We start from the raw sequence: 27,195 nt of genomic DNA on the forward strand, positions 1-27,195 counted from the left end.
CGCTAAAAACATGAAATGCAAGGAACTGTTCAAGTTAACACTTGGAAACGGTAGCCTATGCTATGCATCTTGTTCCTAATTCATGCCGGCAATTGTTTGCATTCTGCCACTGGATATTGGATGGGTGTACTGATTTCATGCATAAGGAAGCCACTTTGTACACCCAATTATCCCAGGCCAACAATGACTTGGTGGTCAATATGACCAACAGTATTAATACAGCAATAAAAAAAAAACATATGTAATGTATGTCTTGGACTCATCCTAGCTTTAAAGGAAGCAGTTGACAAAATACAGGAATATTCTTTAAAGCTTTTTATTAAAGCTTGAAACACAAACTGAATTACAATATGAGATTCATTGGAAAGCTAAACGTGCATTATTCCTGCCTTTCCACCCACCCCAAGACTCACAGAAATAAGAAACCAGATGTAGAGTTACATGAGAACTGAAATATTTTTTATTTTAGATTCCGAGCAGTAGGTCTAGTATTATAGATATACTGTATCGATGAGTAGAACTGGAACAGAGATAGTGGATTTTCAGCTGCTTAAGACAACCCTTCACATAAATAATTTGTAGAATTCTAAAAATCTGTTTCAAAATATTCACATAGCCACAAAAACACGTGAACTTTTCAATTTCATTCATTTTCACAAAATTAACTTGTCCTCTGACTTTATTAGCAGTCTTGCAGATTCAGTATTGTAATGCTAATACATACAGATCAAGCCAAGACAAAATATCTGAATGTAAGGAAAGCATTTGAGGGTTCTGGTAATATTTCTTCTGGTAGAATTTCATGATTCAGCAGTAAAAGGGTGTTTTTTTTTTGTTAACCTGCTTTGTTAACCTGCTTTACTTGTACTGTTTCTTATTTCTCTTTAACAGCTGCAGGATGCTAAAGGCCAAGACACGTGTTTTTGTTTTATATGCCTTCCACTGTCAGAGCCAACTTAAAACTCAACAGTACACACAGGTCTCCCCGTCTTTCAAAAAGAGAAAGTCCAATTTTTCCCACAGCATTACACAAAAAAGGTGTAGTGATTACGTTCTGTATATTAACACCTTCCTTTATTTTCAAGGCCAGGCAAGTATTAGCATCCTATATCATCTAGATGTTACTTATAATCTTTATCTGTATAGTAAATATTGCTTGTTAAATATGTCAATGGTAATACTAAGGTTACTGAACATTCACTTTATCCTAACAAATGATAGTTAAGATGCTCTAATGAATGAGTCAATTTTCCACAAAGAAACGTTTTGGTCAACAAAGTATTCTAATGTCATAAATAAGTACTTATCTCACACTTCATATATACAAAATACCGAGGCAAAATAATATAAACGTTTAAAAAAATAAGTGTAAGCCTTTCCTAAATCTATCAAAACACAGCTCATAGGAAATTTATTGGATTATGCCACAATTTATACAGTCCCAATTAATAAGAACCACAATCTTTGCTATAACTTTTCTTTATCTTCCTGGTAAAAAAAGGAAATTATTCCAATATAATTTAGGACCACAGTAGTAAAACAGCAGTCTGGAAGTGCACTAACAAAACCTTAATCACCTACAATCAGGGTAATGTGGAACAGCTTGAGGCTATTTACCTGTAAGCTTCTGAATGACAAGTTAGAATTCTCTTTGCATTCTGCCCAAGCCTAATACACAAAACCCAAGGCCAGATCAACTATTGTGCATCAGGCAACACTTTTAACTGTAAAAGGACACCTCCCTGACCATGAGATACATAAAGGTAAAAAACTTCACTTACAATTTCACTTACTCTCAAGCTAAAGATGAATGGATTTGGGTTTCAGTGACTGCAGAAGTATTCAAAATGTATTTATTTTTACTTGAAAGTCAAGATTGAAGTAGGAAATTGAGGGAAAAAAACAACTCAGAGTAAAATGTTTTGAGATACAAATGATGAACCATTACCTCAGAGAAAGTGTAATAAGTAAGTTTCCTCATATAATATTTTTTATCTTATACCCCTGAAACCCTTAAATGTTTTCCTTCAATGTATTTTAAGCAAAGGTACCATGAATAGTATACCAAGCTACTTACTGTAGCTTACTTACCCTACATTGAAAAATCAATATCGGAAGCGAATTTCAATCCATGCTTCCAATGAGGATTTATTTTACTTAACAGTTTTTAACGTAACGCTATCTGATTCTATAACTACATCATCCAACTACCAAACATCCTGGTCAACAATAAAGAAAAAAAATGCTGAATAATTTGTACAGCACAAACACTTAAAACATGGTTGAAGTTACAGAAGAAACAGTGGAGGTCTTCTGGCGTCAGCTATTGCTAAGTATGTCAACCACAGTCAACAGAATTCTGCTCTATAAGGCAACAGTGTGCGTGAAAAAACACATTTAAAGTTCCACCACTACAATCAAGCAATAACAATCAAGCCCAGACTCACTGAAACAAATGTACCACCTTGGAATTTTTTTTTAATAGTGCAATTTTGTTTACTCTCTCAAAGTATAATAAATGGGTTACATAAAGGGTTTCATTTTTTTCCCCTCCTTTGAAGGTGGGATGACAGAGTGAAACTGCTGACTTCATAAATGGAAAAACCTCCCTCTCTTTGTAGCAGCTAATTTCCAGAAGGGGGGGGTATTAACAGAAACAGAAGTTTTACAATTGGATCAATTTCAATTTCTCAGATATCAAAGAAACAAGAAACCTCTCTGCTTGACATAGGGGATAAATGTGAACAGGATTAAAATGAGCAACAGGAATTGTAACACACCCTTGATGCAACAAGCTTTTTTAGTCATGAACACTAAAGTGCCACTGAAAGGACAGGACGGAATTTAAATGTATATGAATTATTGAATTCTGACTCTGAAATCTAAATACTACATATGAAGTGGCTACAGTATGGATTTAATCATCTCCTTTGCCAGAGAGTATTGAAGTCACGTTTTGGTCTCAAGTACAAAACACTCTATCAACAGTTAATGCACTAGAATCCTCAACTCCTTATATGAACAGAATTCAAAATTTAGCTTCTCAGCTTTGGATAGACTGCACAAGCTTTCAAAGAAAAAATCGAAATTAAAAATAGTTTATTAACGCCAGATTATTTTAAAAGCATAGCATAATCAGAAATAAATACCCTTGTTCTAAAAGCTCAAATATTCTGGTGTCACAAAATTTACGTTGTGAAGTAATGTGATCAAATTAAAGTCATTCCCCTCTCATATACAGTAAGGTGCCAAGAAACAGACTGAGAACCCCCCAGTATTGGTCAATATTCGTCTATGCCTAAATAAAAGATTAACATACTGTAACCTTAATAGACGTGTGAAAATACATTAAATTAATCGGACTGACTAATAACAATCAAACAGTATATTTCCTCAGGGGAAGAAGTAAGTGAACCTTAAATCCAGCAAACGATGGCTCCTCCTTTTGCAGCAATCACTTCAACTAGATGTTTTCTAATTTCCCTCACATCAACGTAAAGAGTATTGGCCTGTTTTTCCTTACAAAATCATCAGTTACTGAATCTTAGAGTTCACATACATATTCAGATTTGAATATATACTGTTGTAACATTTTGCTAAATAATCCAAATATATCTTATGTCCTGGTGCTAAACATTTAATCAGGTTAACTGTGGTCTAAAATGCACAACTTGTGAACCAAATTAGTGTAGAAAATGAGGTGTCTAGAAAGCTGTGACGTATAAGTGCTTGAATTTTTGTCATTTTTTATTATAGGGAGCAGTGGTACTTAATGCCCTATTCTTGATTTGACTGCCAACCCCAATGAAACCACTATATTACAACTTCAATAGAAAGAAAATAAGATCTACATTCTCAGATGCAATCGTGTCGTCTGCATGTTCTGTACAAACGGGAATCTTCTTTCATAGAATCAGCACCACACTAATACACAGAACACTTTGTGCTGCAAAAGAAAAAAAAAACAGTAAGTTTAGACATTAACATAAGAAAGGTTAACCATCTGGCTTAACTAAAAAAGCCTTTGGGATGTTAGACGTTCACTTTATCAAAGTATCTCATCCAGGCATTTTTTTAAAACTTTAAACAGAATGACAATAACCAATGTATATACTACTGGGTATACTGTACGTTCCAGACAAAAACAGATACAGACCCTCTAGATTTAGAATACAGATACAGACCCTCTAGATAGAAGAAAAACTCATATTTAAATATTTATGGATTAGTTAATGTATCTTCCTTAGAAGAAAAATATTAAATATTTTGGATTGTCATTTTAGTAGCATTGCAAATGATTCGCATTTTAAGCAAGACATTGTCCAATAATTAATTCTATAACATTTTTATGTACCTATTTCATCAGTTGTATGAGTAAATATTTCAGTTTAATAGCTCTGCCATTTATATTTGTTTGACTACCCTCATAGTAGGTACATTCTACCTATGAAGTTTAAAGCAGTAACAGTGGTCCGTCTGAATTTCTTGGAGTCTGGAAATTCACCGTATTTAAAATCCTGACTGCTACATGTCCAACCACTCTGTGACTTAAATTTATCCCACAGCACTTCAAAGGTTGGCAATCGATCACATTGCCATCATACATAGTTGTACCCATTGAAATATGAGCACAGAATTAAGGTATCCAGCATATAAAGAAGCACAGCATTAAATCTTATAAAAATGAATTGGCACACCACACCATAAGTATACAGTACTTATACAACACTGCATGACTACAGAGACAACCAGTGACACCAGTGTCTATTTACCGAAACATAAAAACACAATGTTGAGTAAATGGAAGCACTGTTCTGTAAAAAATAAGATGTACAGTACATTAGTAATGCAGAAAAAAAAATCTTTAAAGGCCTACTTTTATCTGACACTACAACATGATGTAGCATACGATTAACTAAACACTTGTCCTGATTAAGACAGATAATCGGTCGGTCAGGGTTAATAACCACATTTGGGTTAATTCTCCCAAACTAAATTTTGCTATGTTTTAGAAGAAGTACTTGGGGAGTTTACACTGACAAATGCTGCCCATTCAATCACTGCAGTGTTGTATTTATGAGGCTCTGGTAGACACTTCTAACCCTGAAAGCCAAAAGGGATATTCATGGGTGTGGAGACACACAGCTCAGATAATTGCAAGTTATTTGCCCATTGTATGGATCAGAAAATAATGTATTTTTAAGCAGAGAAAATAGAACAGATTTTCTAACCTAGGCACATTTTACATATATCCATCTGCTCTGTTCACAACTTTTCAAACAACAGAGGCAGAACTGTTGAGAGAGAGAAAATTATATGTTTAAGCATGGACACCACAGACACATAAATCAGTAGATACCTGATCAAGAATCTGAAATTATTATTTTTTGAAACTCTTCAATATTGATCTTCTTGCTGTTTTTCCGATGTGTGGTAATAGCTATATGTTGAAAATAAAGCAGTAAATAAACATTCCTCTTGCATTTCAAGTCTGGATGCTATGGATAAAACCTTTATAAGCAAAACCTTGCATATTTGTTGATGTTAACTAATGCAACAACTAAGATGCTTTTAAACAGTGGCTTCAGGTACTTAAATACAGGAGCAGACTGTTCTTTTCAATTATTTTAACAGCAATTCTGTAAGACAAAATAACTTTTCTACTTAAAAGGACAACAGTGATTAGTATTTACACTTCTATATTCCATTAACCCCATCCCACAAGAAACATTCTGCAAATTTAAGAAAATGCCACTTTGCCATCCCAAACAAATCTTTAAAGCTTCTTGCTACTTATACAACTTGAAAACATGAGAGAGTTAACACTGGCATCTTTCAAAATGTGAATAATTACAATTATAGTTACCTTAATTACATTTTAAAATGGCAATATAGTGCAAATACAAAAGGAATTTTAAAAACATCATCATTGTGAATGTCCACTTCTAAAGTTAGTAAGAGTGTGCTCCAAACACATCTGGGTACAAGTGAACTTAACAGCTATCCCAACACCTAAAGAGCAAGCTTCGTGCACTCACAATTCTGCAGTAGTCAACAAGACAAAAGCACCAATTTCAACTACAACTACATCAAACTAGAGGTTTTGGCAGATTTGTAATTTGTAAGTATTCAAGTCAATTTAATACTTCAGCTGGTTCTATTTTTTGTCAAGTTATTATTACTGCTCTATCTATGGAAACACACATACTGTAAGGTGTCTGTTAAAAGAAATTTCTAGATGAGATTTGCTGCTCCTTCATTTAAGGCCTTCATCTTTTTTTCTCGTAATTAAGACGTCTCATAATGGCAGCTGGAGTTAAATAAATTGAAATTTTGTAGTACAGGCTGACACACCGAATACATTTTCCCAATCTCAAGGGGCGTACCCCTTGCACATCTTCAAGATGGCGTTTTAGGCTTTCCAATCTCCTGTCCATCCTGTTCACAATATCTCTGATCTCTGAAGAAACACTGATGATACATTGTAAGGGTACTATCTTGGTTAATTTCACAAAAGTACCCAGTGTGAAAGGATCCTCAAATTATAATTACATGTCTGGGAAGCACAGATATTAGCTTGAACAGAAAATTAGATAATGCTTTAAAATTTATTTTGGGGGAGCAAAATGAGAATAGTAAAAAGGTTGAAACCACATGCTGTTCCCTGGTATGTCTGTATAGTGGCCACCAGCTATTCAGACATTCCAATATAGACTTAGAAAAGCAATAATTTAAATTTGTACAATTATGTACCAAATTAACCAATAACCTACTAGTAATAAATTGGAAACATTTGTTTTTATGTCAATTTTAGCCAAAAGAACTGTTCAGCTACAACAGAAAAAAGTCAATTTCCAGAGACAGTCATCAGTCATTCTAGTTGAAGACCTTTGAGACATATCAGTGAACGTGGTTCAAAGACAACATATATGTCAGTTAAACAAGTTAAGAGAAAGGGCATTTGTTAAGCCTATACAGCAACCAGAAGTCCTGCAAACAAAAAAAAAAAACAGGTTCTCCTAATTAGGACCAAAGGTAGAGAAACAGAAATTGCTTCCTACAAGACATAGAACTAGTCTCTTTCTAGCTTTTTCCAAATATTTTCACTTTTATCTTTAAAGTGAGTAAACGGATAAACCTTGCAATGAAATAAATATCCTGAGTAAAATTAATTTGTAACGCACCAAAAAGAGAATAAAGGAGGGCACAGTAGCGGTATAGTAGTGCCCACAGTTGTGACTCACTCCTTTCCATGGTACAACATGACCAAAAACATCCTGAGACTCATCCCTTTATTTCTTTATGGGGCATTTTGGTTATAATTTCTTCTGTAGCCAAGGGATGCACTGTAATCCCCAATAAATGGGAAATTACCTTGAGCATTAATGATCATTGAACTTGTATTGAACAGTTCACAAGCTGGCTAGTTAATAAGGTTATAAGTCATGATTTTCACTGTAATTACATTGCATCAAAAACCATACAAGGTTACCGTGCACCTGAGCACTGCTCTGAAAAGACTCCCTGCTTACTACTCAAATGAACCGCAACTCACAGCACAATTGCTGACATGACAGTCTCATGTGCTGCTGACTTTAAGGAATCTTAAGATATTTGAATTCAGTGGTGATAATAGCAGTTAATACAATATTGTTAAAGAAGACTAATTCCATATCCTAGAAATGCTTCAGAAAATAAATCTAGTCAGACATTTGGCACGAGAAAAGCCTATTTGATAAGCTCATTACTTCATACCAGCCATAAGATAGGTTCCCCACCTTCACACTGAAGTTTAAATATGACACAGAAGTATCCAAACTGACAGCAGTGTTAGAAAGTTAAGAAGCCCGTGTAGACAGTGAGCACCATGCAAGCTTGCACAGACAACTGCAGCTCTACTTAAATACTGAGTGATCTCACCCTTCCTTCTTTTTGTGACGCCAGCATAAAAAGCCCCCTGCTAACAATACTGTCAAGGAAAAGGAGAGAAGGGATAATGAAACTGATGTCTTTTCACATGTCGGAGCAATACTTCTAAAGGCAGTGTTCGTTTGCACAAAATGGGTCACGTGTATAATTACCTGCAGTGAACTTTCCAAAGTACAAAGAGAAAAACACAAAATGATGTTCTTTTACGAACTGCTAAGATGTAACTTTTTTACCATCACTGCTTCTGAAGAAACTTTAGAGATGTACTGTATACAACCCCTCCTTCAATCATTGGTAACGTGGTTGTTCACAAAGGAATGGTCTGATAACCTGTCCGTGCTTTTTGCCCTTCCCTGAACACAACACTTCCCTCTGTGTTCTTTTCCTCCCCTACAGACAACCGACAATTACATTGAAAAAACAATTTTACCTTCACATCTGTGAATCCTTCACACACACAGAGAATTCCTGTTACATGCACACACACGTTGCTGGCTTGTAGTTTTTGGTACTGCCCAGTAACAACAGTACCTACTACTTTAGTACAGGAAATCCGTCTTATTTTCTTTACAGAGTAGCAGCTTCAGCAAAGCTCAGTAGTACATTTGAGATTATTTTCACTCTTTCATTAGTCTCAGCATGAAATAGTTCTGATTTTTTTTATTTTTATCCTTCATCTTCCAGCTCATTCATCAGATGCAAATCATGAGTAGTGTTTACTTCTTAACCTCACTTTTCTTTCTTGCGTCAGATGTTTTTAGACACTTTTCTCTGCACATTTCCAACCTACATCTTGAAAATCACAGTACAATCATAAAAATGATGTTCCGAATCTAATCCTAACTGTCTCTTTATTCAGGGGGCCACTTGTCTATTCAAGACTAAAAGGAAGAATAGAGAGGGAACTCCATCATGATGCATGTGAATATAAAGTATAACAGAGTGTGGAGAGATAGGAATATAGTTTTTGGAAACAAAAGCAAAAATAAGTGAAGCAAACTTTCACCAACACTCCAGGAATTCAAGTGGCATCTATCCTCCTGATTTCAGGTGCTTTCCAAAAGAAAACCATATAAAATATCCTTTTTTCACATCGTTTAAGAAAGGAGCTATTAGTAACATCAGTATTGTGAAGCTGTAATATAACAGCTCCCTTTCACAGATATCCAATCTACCCATCATAAAGACTTTACTGAACTGTCACTATCACCTTACTTACCAAGTGCAATTAGACAGCCACCAACAGACAAACCAATTGCCCATGCCTTGTCTGAAAAAAGTTTGTAAAAATATTTGTTAGCAAATCAATTAATAAAAAATGATACAAATATGATACTTAAAAAAACAATATCAAAACTTAAATTTGACTTACTTCGTTGATCTTCTAGATCATTATCTAAATAATAAAAAAAGGGACAAACATTACAACAGTGGCACTTTACTACAAAATGTTTAGAAAATTAAGTAGGATAGCACATCATCTTAAAAACAGGAACCAGGATAGTATATTTCTACATGGTCCTAAAGAGCCACAGACCTGATTTCAATTTTACTCACATTCTTCAGTGACTAAGAATAAGAAATATCTAAAAGGCTTATTAATCCAATAACTGGACTAATGCAGACTGAACTTTAGAAAGCAGACATTTCAGAATGAAGAGTTGATCATTACAGTGACTCCAAGTTCAGGGTGCAGCAGAAGAAAATAAAGGTAGAAGCATTTTATAAAGGTAACATTAAAGCAATTTTGACAGCTTATGAATGCCATATTTTCTCATGCATTAGCAAGCGATGCAAACTACCACAACATCTGTAATCCTACACATGCATCATACAATACACAGCATTAAAACACTTGAATTTTGAGACTGTCATTGTGCCGTGAATATCCTTATGCATTGTTTTAAGTACATCAATGGTATAATGGAAAGTGCTGAATTTCACAGTACAATCTCAGAGCACCCAAATTAAGTTGCATTTCATTAAGAAAGGGTACGATTCCATTTGTGACTTTGACTTGGATAATGTCATCACATAAAAGTACACCTTAAAAAGACCAAAAACAATTTAGGTCACTTCACACCTAAATGACTTTCATTTATTAGATGTAATTAATTCTGATCTAATTAAATGTCGGAATTTTGGCATTGCAATAATTAATTTATAAGTAAATTTGAAAAACTGCACATTGCAAACAATTTTAAACCCAATAGTACTGGTAAAAATATCTGTTCAGTGAATTTTGTTATTCTTAAATCACCGAATGGCAACTAGTATTGGTACAACCTAATAATTCTATCAAATAATCCTAAACATTATCAATTTTAATTAAGCTGTACACAAACACGGCTTGTAGCATTAACAAATTAAGTACATTTGTGGTGATGGAGACAACCAAAAATCCAGGGTTGATATAAAAATACTTCAACAGACAGCTAAAAGCAAAAAAATCTGCAGTGGAAAAAAATTAACAGACATGAAAGGATTCAGACAAAAACTGCCTGAGCCTTTAGCAGAATGTGAGATTGTTTTACGAAATAGTGCTAAGTTTTACAAGTTACCAGTATTTTTTATGATGGGAGATGTTCCTCTGCTTGTTGTTACAGTAATTGGTCTTGTAGTTGAAGAGACTCCTAATATTAGGGGAAGCCAAGAAAAATGACATAAATCTCCAATTTGAGATTATGCTAGTAGCAGAAACGCTATTGCCTCGACTACGCTTCTAATTAACGGGAATGCAGTCCATTATCTCGTGTTCGAAGATTTTTAAGCTTAAAGGGGGAGATCCACTTGTATTTGGAGTAAATACAACCGAAAATGAATCAATCAAATGTAGTTGGTCCTCCCACTACACCTGGTAGGACTAGGAAAGATAAAGGACACTTTTCTGTTCACACTCGGACTATGCTGGATGAGATAACAGGCCACAGGTCGGGTATGTGGCCCTGTAAAACGTTTCTCCTAGACATTATGCAGTTTTAGAGATGTGAACTGTCAAAACACTGATGGCCACCGAGCAGCTAACGGCGTTAAAGACTGATTTCGTAAAGTGACGATTGAGCCACAAAAAAAAAAAAAAAGACTGTTGTGACAAACATCGCACATCTCTGGTGACGTACGAAAAATTATAGTCTAATGTGTCAAAACCCACACACCCAAAGAAGGCTCCACAGCCAAAAGTTGTTTTTCTCTTTTCAGCATGGAATAAACCTTTGCAGCCTATACCTACTTGAACTACTAAAGTCTAACAATATGCATGTCTTAACTCAAACTGCACTGCTTAATGTGTATACTTAATAAGCATTTTGAAAAATTGAAAAGTGGCTGTGGATATTCCTTAAATGTTCACAATAGGGTAGGATTTTTTTGTTTTTTTTATTTTTATTTTTTTATTTTATTTTTAATGTGTATGTTTATTATTTTTTAATATGTTTTCTGGGTTTCACAACCCAGAAAACATTAACAACTAGAGACTGCAATCTGAAAATACTGCAACAAAATTGTACAACAGATGTACTGAAATTCTTAATAAAGGTGACAGAAAAGATAAATTACATGGGATTTGTCCAGAACTGTAGCCAAGACGGTCATATAAGTAGAAAATCGTTCAATATTTTAACATTGTAAAATCTCTCCGAACAACTTTCACCAAGTCTTTAATGTACACACAACTAAATATAAACATCAGACTCAATTGATGACACAGTGACATCCTTCTCATTCTTTTATGATTAATTAGGTCAAGACAATGCTCAGTTATTACTCAGAACAATACCAACCATAGAAAGCAAAAATTAAAAACCTGTTATTTTGATTTGGGCAAGAATTAGTAAGATTCATACAACACAGACTGACAATAAAAGAAGATTACCGGATTCTGTTGATGTGGACTGGGTTGGCGTCGTTGTGGTAGGAGCAGCAACTACGATAAAATAAATTAAACAATAAAATCACCCATATCTAAATTACATATGAGCATACTGTACCAGATATGTACCAATTCTAAAAGACGTTATTTTCCTAATGTAAAGGATTTTTTAACATTTAAATCAAGCTGAAGTAAAGTATCCCTTTAATTTAGTGAATGGTAATACACACGTTCTTCTACATTCATTTCAGTTGCAAATACCAGTGCTTTAACTATCAAAGCATCCGCTTTCTTCGTAGTTCTGCACAAAAAGGGAAGATGGTGCAGGAAAAAGTTTTAGAATGACACTTTGGTTGTTGTGGCTTATCTTTGCAGGGAAGCAGTCACACTCTTCAACCATATTCAATAAAACAAACTGTAAATCTTTAGAGAATCAAGTAGCTAGTATTGATGAAATACTGCAGTACTACAGCTAGATGCGGAAGACAAGTTAATGAATATCAGTTGCTCTGTTCCATAAGCACAGTGGCCCAGAAGTGCAAAACAAAGAAAAACAAAGTGCACAAACAAAAAACAGCAACACAAAAAAACAAAGAGTGCACAAATAAAAGTGTGTTCAAAATGGAAATAGGTTCTCACTCATGATGGACATGACATTTGTTGTTAGGTGAGAGGGCAGCGCTGAGTGGAGTGCACGTGTTGAGTTCTTGGTAAAGATGTTTTTGTGAATCTTCTAAAGTATTTTTAAAAACCACAACAGCAGGATGTTCCATCCGTTTTGTCGAGGGGCAGCTTGGTGAAAACCATTCATTTTGGCCACATTATGCGAAATCTGTAGGTTGCCTTCGTCATGAAAACCTTGAAGGGGCTCCAGGGAGTAATCATGTGATTTCAGGTCGTTATGCTGGTCCGGTATAATCCGCAGCATTAACTGTTGAAATACTGTGGAAGAAGTATTTCACAACCTCTTTTGTTCTGCTAGATCAAGAGAAAACCTCCACATTTCCCCAGTTCATCCATTTCAGAGACCAAAAGTGACAGGAAAGATGTCCAACAAGAAAAGCGTTAAATCAAATGCGCAAGCAAATCCTACTTATTTCCTGTAATGTGGGCAAAAAGAATGGTTTTCACCAAGCTGTCCTCCACAAAACAGACAACATCCCACTGCTGTGGTGTTTAAGATTTGAGAAAATTCACAAAAAAGTCTCACCAAGAACTCAACATGTGCACTCCACTCAGTGCCGCCATCTCACCTAACAACAAATGTCATGCCCGTTGTGAGAACCGATTTCCATTTTGAACACATTTTTCTTTGTGCACTCTTTTTTTGTTTATATGTTGTGTCGTTTTTGTTTGTGCGCTCACTTCTGTTTTTGTGTTTTGCATTCCTGGGCCACCGCAGATATGATCTGTAACTTCAGCACTTTACTCCACTGGGTGTCACGCCACACCGAACAATTAATTTCCATTCTGCTTCTTTACTTATCTTCAGACAGATTTTGGGGCACTTTTGTGCAAATGACAAGGGTGGCCAATTCATAGCCACATACACCCAGAACAAGACAATTCACAACAGGACAAGTTTTACCAAGATGTCTAGCCTTTCAGACAAGCATTTCTTCTAATAAAAAGGAATGTTAGGAATTAACTTCTATGCAGATGATACTCACATCTACACCACAGCTGACCCTGAAGTATTCGCTACATGACAATTTTGAGCATCTTAACCGAGATAAGACTGAAGGCATGTAAGTGGGTTCCCCGCACCAGTTATGTAAAATCAAAGCCGTATCCTTGTGGAAACCAAAAGCTTTGTTGCTCATGTTGCGATCCAAAATGAAGAATTTGAGGGTCAGCTCTCAAGCTTTTCAAGACTTTTGAACGTCATGCGCATAAGACTGCAAAGACCTAGGTAACATTTTTAAAATATAAAAACAATATCCTATCTTCACCCAGCCTTTCAAAGGTTATTATAGCCTCCTTTATGCAGAAGTCTCCAAGACTACACTTGAGTAACGGTAGGCAGAGTCACATGACTGCTGTTCTGGAGCCCTGATGGGAAGACAATTTAAAAATCCTTCTCCTGACATTGAAGGCCGTGCATGACGTATCTAGCTAGTATGCGTTAATTCCATCAACACGACCTTTGATTAGACTGCTCATCTACACTTTGTGAGTGACTGGGCCCTTTGTTGTTGCACCACACAAATTAAAAAATACCACCCCCAGTGAGACTCGGACACATTGGGTCCTTATAAGTATAACCTTAAAACTTGATTTTTTGCAACCTCCATTTTCTTGGCTTTATAGTTTTCATCAATTTCATTGTGGAAATAACCCTTTATTGAATATCTGCCTCTACCATCAAATCACAAAAAAGTATTTTGAAATCATGTCAGCACTTTCCATTACACACCTTACATAAAGGAACATCACCTTTACAGTGGATCTGAACCCAATTCTTCTTTATCTCCATTTAGCAGGACCAACCAGCAAAGGACAGAACTCACCTCTGTAACATGTTGGAGGTTCAGAGGACCAGCCATTGACTCCACAGGTAATGGTCAAGGTGCCATTCACTTTGTGGCCAGAATCACATTCAAAGGTAATAAAACTTTTGTATCCATAGGGTGGCAGTCGTCCTGATACTTTTTTGCCATTTGTAATGGATACATCAGGGCATGAAACAACTGTAAGATAAAAAAGTAGTTTTAGCTAAAGTCCCTAGATGGCAGCACAATCCATTTGCTGTATTATTTCTAAATAGGTACTGAAATGCCTGATTTACTAATGAAACAAAATGGCACTGTTGTGCCATAGCTAAACTCTGTTGAAAAATATCTGACTAAAAACCATGAAAGGGGGAACAGTTCTGCTTTCTGCAGAAGGCTTCTGGTGATGACTTCTCTACTTACAATGAATAACACTTAATGGGCATTGTGCTTCTGTTGAATCCCAGAATCACAGGGAGTAATGAGCAGGAGTAAAGTTTAAGGTAAAGCTGGGTGAGGTGCACTGCCTGTCCATATGCTGTTGCTGTCGGCAAGACCCAGGTGTATCTCAATCAATCGGGGGGGGGGGAATCACAAAATTAAAGTTACAAAATAAGGTTACATAATACCATGTAGCCATTACAGGTGATTTGCTGAAGGAACTGCAGCTTGGCAATTTAGCAGTCTAATTGCCTGGAGGTAGAAGCCGTTCCATAATCTGTTAGTGTTTGACTGAGTGCTTCAATACTGTTTGGTAGGATGGTAGGATAGAAAACAGGTTGTTACTGGTATGACTGGGGTCCTTGAGAATTGACCTGGACTTCTTAAGACATCTAAAAGATGTCTTAAAACTGCTGACCCTCTCCACTGCAGTCCCATTGATATAGATAGGTGTGTGATTTCCTCCCTGGTGTTTCCTATGATCAACAATCATCTCTTTAGTCTTACAGATGTTCAGAGAGAGGTTGTTTTCCTGGCACTATGCTGTCAGGGTTTCAACCTCCTCCCTGTACTCAGACTCTTCACCATCTGTGATCAGGCCGACGACTGTTGTAACGTCCACAAACATAATGACGGAGTTTGAGTTATGCCTGGCGACACAATCATGGTTAAATAAGGAGTAGAGGACAGGGCTAAGCACACAGCCTTGGGGGGCTCCAGTGTTAAGAGTCAAGGTAGAGGATATGTCGGTGCCCACCCTCGCCACCTGTGGATGTTCTGTCAAGAAATCCAGGTGATCAGTCCCAGGTCCTGGAGCTTGATGACAAACTTTGAGGGCACTATGGTATTGAATGTAATCAACAAACAGCATTCTCGCATATACTATATTCCTTTCTTATGCAGGTGCGGGAGGGCAGAATGGAGGGCAGTGGCAATAGCATCCTCTGTTGACCGTTCTGGCGATACGCAAATTGTAGTGGGTCTAGGGTGTCCGGCAGTGAGGAGGTGATGTACTGTATGCTTTGATTAGCCGCTCACATAGCACTTCATGATAACTGATGTGAGCGCAACAGGGTAGTCATTCAGGCAACTGACTCTGGGTTTCTTAGGGACAGGGACGATGTTGGTTTTCTTAAAGCAGGAAGGAACTATAGATTGAGCTAGAGAAAGACTGAATATGTCCGAGAAGATACCCGCCAGCTGGTCTGCACATGCCTTCAGAACATGGCCAGGGATAGCATCAGGGCCAGGAGCCTTGTGTGGATTGTTGGAAAGTTTTTAAAAAGACTTCACACACATCCGCTCTGGATATGATCAGTGAGTTTTCATCATGTATTTCTGGAATCCTCCTGGCTGGATCTGTAACTGACCTCAAACCCAGCATAGAATGTATTTAGCTCATCAGGAAGAAAGGCAGACTGTTGTGCGATATAGCTGGGTTGTGCTTTGTAGTCTGTAATGGTGAGTATACCACTCCACATATTCCATGTGTTGCAGCCATGATAATATGACTCGAATGTAACTCTATAGTTGTATTTAGCTATCTGGCTGGCTTTCCTGAGGTCGTTTCTGGATTTTTTGTATTTATCCATATCGCCAGAATTGAAAGCAGCTGTCCTAGCTTTAAGTCACCATTTACCCACGGTTTCTGATTTGGTTATGTGCGAAAAGTAATCCTGGGAACTACGTCTTCAAGGGATTTACTGATGTAGCCAGTAACATAGTCCGCATACATACTGATATTATTTCCGGCAGCTTCACGGAAAATCTGCCAGTCAGTGTTAGCAAAACAGTGACTTAATATAAAATTTGATTCACCCGACCAACGTTGAATGGTTCTTAACACTGGCCTCTCCTGTTTAAGCTCCTGTTGTATCTCTGTGTAAAACATGCATAAACTGTATTTACTTTACCATCTCTGGCCTGCAGTGAATAGCAGGCTGTACTTCAAGAGCTAACGAGTGCATGAAACTCAACCATGTGTAAAATAGATACACAAGATCACGGCAAACAGTATACATCCATATATAGTACATTTCTCAAACTACGAATGATTATACTTAATTAACTCATTTACAATTTAAATCAACCTGCTGATCAAAATTCATATGAATGATGGGCCCCAATAACATTGTTTTTCATTAGAATAAAAAAAAAATACACATCATACCTTTACACTGAGGAGGTGGTGGGTTATAATTCCCATCTCTACCACATACAATCTCTTCTTCTCCAATCAAAGTGAAGCCCTTATTACAAGTGTATCTGAATGCACTCCCATACGGAACACTTCCACCATAATAAGTATGCGTCCCGTTCCCAATGTCAGGAGGTTCTTCACACTTGACAACTGAAAGAAAAGAAGTTCATGTTCATCAAAACTTTCATCAAGGTTATGAAGAGAGAGAATTGCACAGGACTTTCTAAATATCAGACTCATCCTAAACACCCATAACAACCTGTAAGTAATTTATCTCACAGAGCTTCACAGAGCAATTCTCATTTCTATCCTTCCACACAAGGGGCCTTTGGAGTCAGAAATGCAAATTTACCCTTTACCTGTTTAAACATCAGTTGCAAAACAAGGAATAAAAAACTCCTTAAGTTTTATTTTTTTACAATTAACAGCCCATGGTCTGTGCTGGCCTTTGATAAGCTACACTGCATATTACGAAATCAGCACCAAAGTAGACACAAAAACATAAAACAAACACAAAAAAGGACTACATGTTTTCATTGTTGTGCTGCATTGATAGAGCTCTAGTAAGCTTATGGGAAAAGTCCACTGGGTTATTAGAATAAGACACAACTAAAGTAACTTAAGAACAAAATTAAAAGACAAAATCTATTAAAACAATTGATTTGTACACAACTAAAAAAATACCTAAGAAAAGCTAGCTGGCCTCAGTACAACTTAAAATTTTAAATGAGACTATTAATTTCTTTGCCCATGAAACAATTTAAATGTAAAATATTACATAAATACTTGAGACTTTATAAATTTGAGTACATCTGTTTGTACTGACACCTAAATTCCACAACCACAGCAACTTAAAAAACACAGCTCTAATACATTAGACACAAAAATAAAAACAAAATGCAACTCTAGTAGACCTGAATTTGATGATGTCCACAAAAACAGCCATAAAATAAAAATTAATATGCTGATCACAAAAAATGTAAAGGATGTTTTAGTTAAAAATATCTGCATAAAATGGATTCCTATGTTTTCCATTTTTTACTTAAAGATCAAATTAAACATCATGCTTTATCATAAATGATTTGATAACAGATTAAAAAATGAACTTTTACAAATGCACTGAGCAAACAATACATTAAGTATGAAATGTATTAACTGCTTATCACAAAAAAACATATTTCATATTTTGATATTTTTACCAGAGACAATGACACTGATGACAGAAATAAGACTGAATTTAACAGAAGACCACAGTGAAGACTTGCGTCTATCAGATCTCAGACTCTAAGCAGGATTCACTTGGGTTCTCTCAAGTGAAACATTTCAAACCACAGAAAGCAGCCACAAACCAGCTTCCTGATTGAAAACCATCAATTTACAATGACTGTGGAGTAGGGGTCTCCAACCATGGTCCTGGAGAGCTCCAGTCCACTGAGTCTGACAAGTTACCTGTTTTTTAAGATTGGCTACACCTGTATGATCTTCACAAATCAAGCAACCAAACTGTTTGAATTGAGAGCTCTCTGGTCCTCAAGGGACAAAGAGCATCTGGAGTTTCATCTAACCTGTAGCTGAACAACTGTTTAAGAGATTAAACCAGAATTGTTAGCTCCGATTCAAATAAACTTATAAATTATCAACGTTACAGAAAAAGAAACTTCCACAAATGTAGCAGAACAGCTCAATTTGCAAAAAACAAAAACACTGTGGGACTCTACTGACCAACACAGGCAAATAGGAATTATTGCATCCAAGAATCATATCAGCCACCCAAAGCACTCAAATTCCTTAGTGGCCGCTTAAAAACCCTTTGTTTCTCCAGAAACAGGGTTTGTAAATTCTACAACACAGGCTGTGTAATGCTCTGCATATCTGACTAATATGGTATGAACTATCAATATACAGGTATTTCCAACCACTTCTTTTACTCACGGTGACATTTCACTTAAGTTTTCCTTTAATTTTCCAAATTATCCCAACCTTTCAGGACAGCAATTGCACAACCATGTCCCCTTTGTGGGAACAGTAACAACTACAAAAAGAGAAGCATTCTATTTTTACTACAAAGTTGAATTCAGTGGCTTCCTTCCTGTCTAGTGTTCTAAGCCAAACAGGAGTAGTGTTCTGTAAGTAAATCAAGATACACACTAACCAAAAACCTTAATCTAAAAGTATATGAATGTCCATGACAAAAACTTTGGGCTCAGCTTGCTTATCTTCTCAATCCTGTATAGATTCACTATATATCCCAAAGTATAAAGCAAAGATGTTAAACAAAGTCATAGAAACCTAAGTAACTGGAGATAAACCAGAGCAAATCATGTGGTGGCTGCAAAAGTATTTGGTTCTATGAAAAGTATTTGACCCTTTTAGAGACAAAGTTTATCTTATTTACCCTCACAAAGAGGAACGTTCGAACTCCAGCCATTAGCCAAGCAAAGTCTTTCTCTGCCCACCAACTGGTACCTAGAGACAGTGAAAAAGATCACATTTTTATCCACGGCCCTGATTTCCCAAAGGCTGCCCAATCACAATCCTGCTCACGCCGCCGGTGGACAAATGCATACAATGGATACACGGTTGCTCAGGACTCAAACATGTTTTTAAAGTACTCATTTTTTATTAAGTAAGCACACACATTTTTGGCATCCACACAAAATTGCATCATTATGATGAATACTAACACATTCTAAGATATGAGTACATAAGTAACCCAAACAGCAAGCAAAAAAATATATAATTTTAGCAGTGTTCTTACATATTGAAAGATTGATGAGATTTAAAGACAACTATAATCCTTTTCTCACCCTTTCCTTTGTAGAAATAGTAGTCACATACAAATTCCAATGGATAAGACTTACAGCACAGGACGTGCATTTTAAAAACATAAGAAAAATTAACCTGCCCAAAGATAAACAAAAATACAACTTGATGACTCTTTCAATAGACAGCCTTCAGTTCTTTAGGATTCTGTTGTGGCACAAACTTGAACTCACCCTTCATCACAGATGACTCTAGCTCTGGCACCGAATAGGATACCTTCAGACAGATCATATTTTCCATTCAGTATCTCTCCAGGAGAACCACAGGACTTTTCTACGGCAAAATAAGATTACTTCAGTTATTCAGGTGGGATTCAACAAAAAAACTATGAATACCTTTATAAAAAAAGAGGAACATGTCTTACATTAGAAAAGCATCGTGTAATGAACAGCACACTTGTCTGTACAATTCCACAAAGCAATATAAATGCACACTGTATAGAAATAGTGTCAGCTGCAGATTTTATTTGACTACCCTGCTCTTGTAGTCTTGAGACTTAAGGACTTAAGAAAGGATTTTTTCTCAGGAACAACCATTGTTCCAAGGATTAAATATGTACAGAGTTGCAGTACAACTAATTTCTTCATAGATTTGTGTTCATCTCCTGGCCATTCACAATTTAATAAAAAAAATATTTGACTTTATGAATTTTTGAATATTTTCACCACAATGTTATCAGAGCTTCATGTGGGTCCTAGTGATATATAAAGGGAGTCTGAGAGAATGAATTACAAAATAGTTTCATCTTCTTTCAAAGATCTTCTTTGAAAGAGTGGGAGGGCAGTAATGTGCAGATTAATCTCCAGTTTAAGGGCAGTTCTAACCTACCCCCATCAGAAGAGAGAACAACTCCCTCTTCACCTTGCTGCCACAGTACAGCTGCTGCCATACAGTCACAGTGGTAAATGAAGTAAACCCCCAGCTAGATGTATGGAGCTTTGGACAAACCATTTAAATGTAAAGATAATCTATCCAACTATTTCAGTACCTGCTCTTTATCTGTTTAAAAAAAAAGCCCATCGCTGTTAATAGGGAACGACAGTCCCAATTACTTTATGGGATCTGTTTGGTCTAATGAGAATGAAAAGCGTCTCGGCTGTCTGAATAAAATACTGATGCAATATCGGCTCTCTGTTCTGCCTCTCGGGACTCTCCATCATTAAAGCGTTATGGAAAGCAAAGAAGCAACACTATTCAATGTATGAAGAGAAAGTGTCACAAATGTGCAAGTACTCACTAGTACCTCAATGCATTTAAAAACTACACTCCCCTTGCTAGTCTGGGAAGAGGCAAAATCAAACCGCTCTTATTCCAATGATACGGTTTCCGATGCCTACTGGGATGATCTGCAGGAATTGCCTCTCCTTATTTTGCTCACTGTTACTGTGATCATTTGTCTTGGCTGCAATGGTGTCATGTTTTTGCGTCCTTTTATCATTACAAAACCTCTCTAATTATTGGAAACACGTTAACCTGAAGTAAGAACAGATTGCACTCAATTTATCACATATTAACAAACAAAATGACAACACAAATTAACCAGTCAGCTTTTGTTCCTTTTCAAGGAAGTATATCTCAAAATGACAAATTACACAGTTGAGGTGCCGTTAGTATATGATGTTTTCCTAATCTAAAAAAAATAAACACTCACTTTCACATGTTAATGTCGGTTGACTCCACTGGCTGTTACTGCAGGAGATTGATGGAGATCCACTCACTCTTCTATATCCTGGGTTACATTCATACGTAACAGTAGTTCCCTCTGGGAAATCATTTAATAATTGAGACTGGTCATTTAGAACAGCATGCTGTACACTTGGAGGATTACTGCATTGACCTACAAAGAGAAAATGAACTTGGATTAATTTCACTTATGGCTCCAGTTACACTTTGTGTTTGGCTGGAAACCCAAAGGTAGTTAACAATAAAATAAAAAGGGCCAAAGTTGGATATAATATCTTCAGTTTCATGGCTCTGGAGGGATTGTGTGTTTTTTATGGAACCCGGGTGTGGAGAGTACAAATTCCAGGAGTGAATCCTGTCCAGATAGCTGCAGAAAACAGTACAATAAAACCAATAAAAACCAGATAATTTTTTCTAGAAACATGTACCAGATTAATGACACTGTAGCTTAACAATGAGATACAACATCCTCACATGCCTTTTTTGAGGTGTGCATGCACGTAGTGGTGGAGATGCTTGATCTTACAAATTGGAAGTTTTAGTGGTCAAGTTCTCTCCCTTGTACATTTTAATAAAAAACTGAATTCAGCATTAATTTGATAAACTTAGAAGAAAAGAATTTCTCCTCGGGTGAACTCTGTCAAACCCAGCTTTCAATAGCCAAGACAGAGGTATCTTCATTCACCTGCTAGCAAGCTATAGACGCCATAACTGTTATGAGACAAAAGCTGAACTTTTTAGCCTTAATACTAAAAGATATGTTTGGTACAAAGACAACACCGCTCATCATCCAAAGAACACCACACCTACTGTGAAGCATGGTGGTGGCAGTATCATGCTTTGGGGCTGCATCTCTTCAGCTGGGACAGGGGCTCTAGTCAAGATAGATGGGATAATGACTAGCTCCAAATATCAAGATGTTTTGGCACAAACCCAACTGGCCTCTGTCAGAAAGCTAAAGATTAAGAGGAATTTCACCTTCCAACACGATAACGACCCAAACCGCACATCCAAGTCAACCAAAGAATAGCTTCAGAAAAGGAAGATCAAAGTCTTGGAATGGCCCAGTCAGAGCCCAGACCTCAATCCCATAGAAAACCTGTGGAATGACCTAACGAGGGCTGTGCACAGGAGATCCCCTGGCAATCTGAAGGGGCTTGGACTTTTTTTGTAAGGAAGAGTGGGATAAAATTGTAAAGTCCAGGTGTGCAAAGTTGATAGAGACTTATTTACAAAGACTTACTGCTGTAATAAATGCAAAAGGTGCTTCCACAAAGTATTAGTTGGGGGGGGGGGGGGGGGGCGGGGGGGGGAGTGTGCACACTTATGCAACCAGGGTGTTGTAGGTTTTTTCATTTCAATTATTTTTCCTAATAATGATCTGTTTGTTTCTCTTGAATTGTGTTGGTTGCAAGGTCACATTAAAGATGGAAAAATACAATTTATCTTGATTTCTGGCTTAACATTAGAAAAACCTGCAATTTCAATAAGGGTGTGTACTTTTTATACCCACTGTATGCGTGTACACAAGGCATTCAGAAAACACATTTCTTTATATGCAGAATATGTACTGCTTTGTAAATGCAGTTATTTGTAAGTGTGAAAAGGCCACAGACAGAACGAACAATGACTTGTTTTTAAAATCAAGGACATACTGGACTAAATTCCAAGACACAAAACTGATGGCAAGATTAAATTATTGCAATTGATAGGATAAAGCGAATGAGGACAAGTGAAAACCAGAAGTCTGCGAACTCCCAACAGCAATAAATAGCATTCAAAGAAACCAACATATTCAATGTAAGACTTCTACCCGTTAAGGAAAGGGAATATACAGTGCAGTCTGTAAGTATTTGGACAGTGACAATTTTTGTTGTTTTGGCTGTGTACTCCAGTACATTGGATTTGACATGAAACAATGACTGAGATTAAATTGCAGAACGTCAGCTTTAATTCGAGGGTATTTACGTCTGTATTGGGTGAACCCTATAGGAATCACAGCCCTTTTTATACATAGTCCTCCCATTTTAGGGGACCAAAAGTAATTGGACAATTGGCTGCTCAGTTGTTTCCTGGCCAGCTGTGTGTTGTTGCATCAATTGTTCATGCACAAGGAACAAAGGGTCTAGAGTTGATTCTAGATTGTGGTATTTGCATCTGGAGTCTACTGCTGATGTCTCAACATGAGGACCAAAGAAGTGTTAATGGCATTAAAGCAGGTCATCATGAGGCTGACAGAATAAACCAATCAGAGACATAACCAAAATATTAGGTGTGTCAAAATCAACTGTTTGGTACATAAAGAAGCAAGAATTCACTGGTGAGTCTGCTAGACCACAGAGAACCACAGTAGAGGATGACCGAAGAATACTTTCTATCATGAAGAGAAAGCCCTTTTTGACTGTTGTACAGATCAGAAACACTCTCCAGGATGTAGGCATAGATGTGTCAAAGACTACCATAAAGAAGAATATTCTAGCAAAATCTCAGAGGGTTCACCACAAGATGCAAACCACTTGTATGAAAGGCCACAGAAAGGCCAGGTTACAGTTTGCTAAAAAGTACATAAAAAAAGCCTCTAGGGTTCGGTGACAAAGCCTTATGGACAGATCAGACGAAGATTAACCTGTACCAGAGTGATGGAAAGAGAAGTATGGAGAAAAAAATGGAACTGCTCATAATCCAAAGCATACCTCTTCATCGGTGAAACATGGTAGAGGTAGTGTCATGGTTGGGCATGTATGGCTGCCAGTGGAACAGGCTCACTTGTCTTTATTGATGATGTGACTGCCGATGGCAGCAGCAGGATGAGTTCTGAAGTGTACAGAAGCATCTTCTCTGCTCAGATCCAACCAAATGCTTCAAAACTCATTGGGCGGCACTTCACCTTGCAGCAGGACAATGACCCCAAACATACTGATAAAGCAACTATGGAGTTTTTCAGGGCCAAAAAGTGGAATGTTCTTGACTGGCCCAGTCAATCACCCGACCTGAATCCCACTGAGCATGCATTTCACTTAAAAAAAAAAACTGAAAGCAAACAGCCCCCTAAACAAGCAGGAAAAGAAAATAGCTGAATTACAGGCCTAGCATCACCAGTGCTGTTTGTCGTTGGGAAGACACCCAACATCTGGCGATATCTATGGGTCGCAGACTTCAGGCAGTTATCAATTGCAAAGCATTTGCAAACATGCCAAATGTTGCTTAAGATAATGGTAATGTGTCGTTCCTTTTGGTCCCATGAAATGGGGGACTATGTTTAGAAAGGCCTGCGATTCCTATATGGTTCACCCAATATAGATGTGGATACCCTCAAATTAAAGCCGACAATCTGCACTTTAAACTCATAGTCACGGTTTTATTTCAAATCCAATGTGCTGGAGTACACAGCCAAAATACCCAAAATTGTGCCACTGTCCAAATACTTAAGGACAGTACTGTAAATTTAGACCATGAAGACGAACAAACAACACTGAGCTCTCCTCTAGCCAATGTGTGTCTGACAACTCCATGAGCAGAAATAGTAATATTTAGTAAATGTTAAACAGCATCTGTAAAAGGATTTCACAAAGAACAGCATTTAAAATGATTACACACATTATCCCTCTATATCCCTGCTTCATTCCAGGGGAGTTCCAATAACCCGACTATCTTCCCTTAATCAGGTGAGTTCAACGAAATTCATATTACTTTTGTTATTCCATCTTAATTAAGGGTTGACTGAACAACTGAATTTGGCTTTCATGCACATGTTAGACAATACTTGGATTCATGCTTAGAGCCATCCATTTTTTAACAGCTCTTCTTGTAATTCAGTGTACCAGAGGATCCTGGAGTCTATCCCTACAAGGCAGGGTACACCCTGGACATGCTGCCAGGCCATCGCAGGGCAGAAACGCGGCCGCACAGACTCTCACACTACAGTCAAATTTTACAGAAGCCAGTTCATCTACCAGTATGTTTTTGGCATGTGGGAGGAAACCAGAGCACCCGAAGAGAGGGTGAATATATAAACTCCACAAGCATAGCACCCCAGGTCCAGAATGTAACCCAGGGTCCCAGTGCTGCAAAGCAGCAATGCTAACCACTGCACCACCGGTACGCCCCAGTAACAAATAGATATATACAACCAAATTTTAATATGGGTTGAATCAGGCTTCCTGTCGGCTTAGCAGCCATTTTTGGCAACTGCACCTATTGCTTTTAGATGGTAATATGGGCAAGAACAGCACCTAGAAACAGCTTTTTCTAATGCTTTAGAATGACGTTTCAGGATATATACGGTAAAACACATTCAATACCCATCTGCTCCGGACAGAGTCACTTAAGCTAAGATTAAAACGTAAAATACGAATTTACGTTTCGTACCATTCCATTTTGATATGTTTTTGAGGTTTTAGCATCATAAACTACCATTCTTCTGGCGGTATTCTAAGCCCATAATTTCTTGGACTTCTGCCGTAATTCTGAGTAATTCCACTTCAGTATGGTGGAAGAATCTTAAGGCCAAATGATTTCAAGACTGCTCTGATTTTTGTTTTTTGCCAAATTTATTTAATTGTTTTTCGTTTTTTACCCGCCCGGATAAAATATATTTTTTCCTGCCACTCAACTCCTAACCCAAACCATGTGGGGCGGAGGGCGGGTGAGACAGGACACATGACAGTCAGGTAGGGGAAACCAGTTAAATGTAAGATATCTGCTGTACCTGCTACGTTGACAACCAGCACAGTCAGGATCAGAACCAGCCCGTTCTGCAGGACAGCCGCGTCGCAGAAACAACCCCAGCCAGACATACTGTTTCTCTGGATATCTTCACAAAACAAAGACGGGAAAAAATATGGGCGTCACAGCCTCCTCTTCTCTTCCCCTTCTCAAGTCCTTGTAAAAACAAGACAAACGCAACTTATATGTGTATATTCGCTTTGTTCCCTGATCCCAATGAAATAATAAAAAACTTAATGTATGTCCTGGATCTCAGTTACGCCCTTTGGCTGTTTAATAAATCGATTTTATCTTTTTATGCATTTCCTGGGTTATAACCAACTTAGTGTTCAATCAAGACTGCCATACCTTCTTCGCAATCTAAAAACGAAAGACTAAAAATACCTCGTAATGCACTGCGTAATGTTTCAAGCTGCACCTATAACGCCCTTCCGACGTTCAATGTCTTCTTCCGGGGGCTGGTGGAAAATTTCTTAAAGGCACACTACCAAAGAAGAAAAACATCTATAATATAATCGGAATAATAACAGTCCTTCCATTTTCTTACCGTTTTTTCCCCAATACAGGGTCGCAGAGAAACCGAAGCCAGAACAATCAGAATGATGTTCTAGTGATTAAGGATAGTTTTGTTTTAAACAGCGCCTTTCGTGTGAAGATGTCTCAAAGCGCCTTGCAGTAGAGGTACAGTAACAGGTCAACCTTAAATGTGGTCAGAAAGAGTATTCCGAAACATATGAAACAAACCAGGACGAAGGAAACGATTCTGTATTAAAGAGAACAAAGAAACCGAGTTTTGTCAAATGAATGTCAGTTAACCAGTGCTGCTGCTCAAACTCGTAATTCTCCGTGACGCCACTTCCTACAAAACTGTAACATTCTTTCTCACAGTTTTTTTTTCGGCATCCACCCTGCACCACATCTTTATCTTTGCAGGTGCTGCCTCTTGATTAATTTTTTTGTCTGTGTGGGGGTCCTGATTTCCTCGTCCTATGGTCAGGCGGTTGGCCCGGAGCCAAGCGGGTTAAGGCAAAGCC

At 37.3% G+C, this 27,195-nt stretch overlaps 1 protein-coding gene across 11 annotated transcripts; it reads right to left on the reverse strand.

Annotated features, from left to right (window-relative positions):
* Positions 1-300: 300 nt before the first annotated feature.
* Positions 301-27,195, reverse strand: LOC102694403 (C4b-binding protein alpha chain-like). 11 transcript variants are annotated; one of them, XM_015342696.2, is made up of 14 exons: positions 26,709-27,195; positions 26,145-26,317; positions 21,405-21,590; positions 19,927-20,026; positions 19,326-19,396; positions 16,901-17,080; positions 14,308-14,487; positions 11,801-11,851; positions 10,491-10,562; positions 9,302-9,325; positions 9,149-9,199; positions 7,921-7,969; positions 5,360-5,440; positions 301-3,946 (listed from the first exon to the last, which is right to left on the reverse strand). In XM_015342696.2, exons 2-13 carry the CDS (start codon positions 26,230-26,232, stop codon positions 5,398-5,400), a joined length of 1,095 nt encoding a protein of 364 aa, XP_015198182.2. In that variant the 5' UTR covers positions 26,233-26,317; positions 26,709-27,195; the 3' UTR covers positions 301-3,946; positions 5,360-5,397. The 11 variants fall into 11 exon arrangements, with proteins under 11 accessions (XP_015198182.2, XP_015198184.2, XP_015198186.2 ...); XM_015342698.2 differs by lacking the exon at positions 26,709-27,195 and adding an exon at positions 26,546-26,645; XM_015342700.2 differs by lacking the exons at positions 5,360-5,440; positions 26,709-27,195 and adding an exon at positions 5,232-5,294 and having other exon boundaries at positions 26,145-26,539.

The sequence above is a fragment of the Lepisosteus oculatus genome, chromosome 5, assembly GCF_040954835.1.
Source record: "Lepisosteus oculatus isolate fLepOcu1 chromosome 5, fLepOcu1.hap2, whole genome shotgun sequence".
In the NCBI taxonomy this organism is placed as follows: domain Eukaryota; kingdom Metazoa; phylum Chordata; class Actinopteri; order Semionotiformes; family Lepisosteidae; genus Lepisosteus; species Lepisosteus oculatus.

Excerpts from the sequence above, each read along its gene's own strand:
- LOC102694403 (XM_015342696.2), bottom strand. The coding sequence starts at position 26,232 with ATGTCTGGCTGGGGTTGTTTCTGCGACGCGGCTGTCCTGCAGAACGGG. Across the intron at positions 21,591-26,144 it reads GCTGGTTGTCAACGTAGCAG|GTCAATGCAGTAATCCTCCA; the intron begins GTACAGCAGATA and ends TTCTCTTTGTAG. Across the intron at positions 7,970-9,148 it reads TGGCTGTCTAATTGCACTTG|TATTGTTAGCAGGGGGCTTT; the intron begins GTAAGTAAGGTG and ends TTTCCTTGACAG.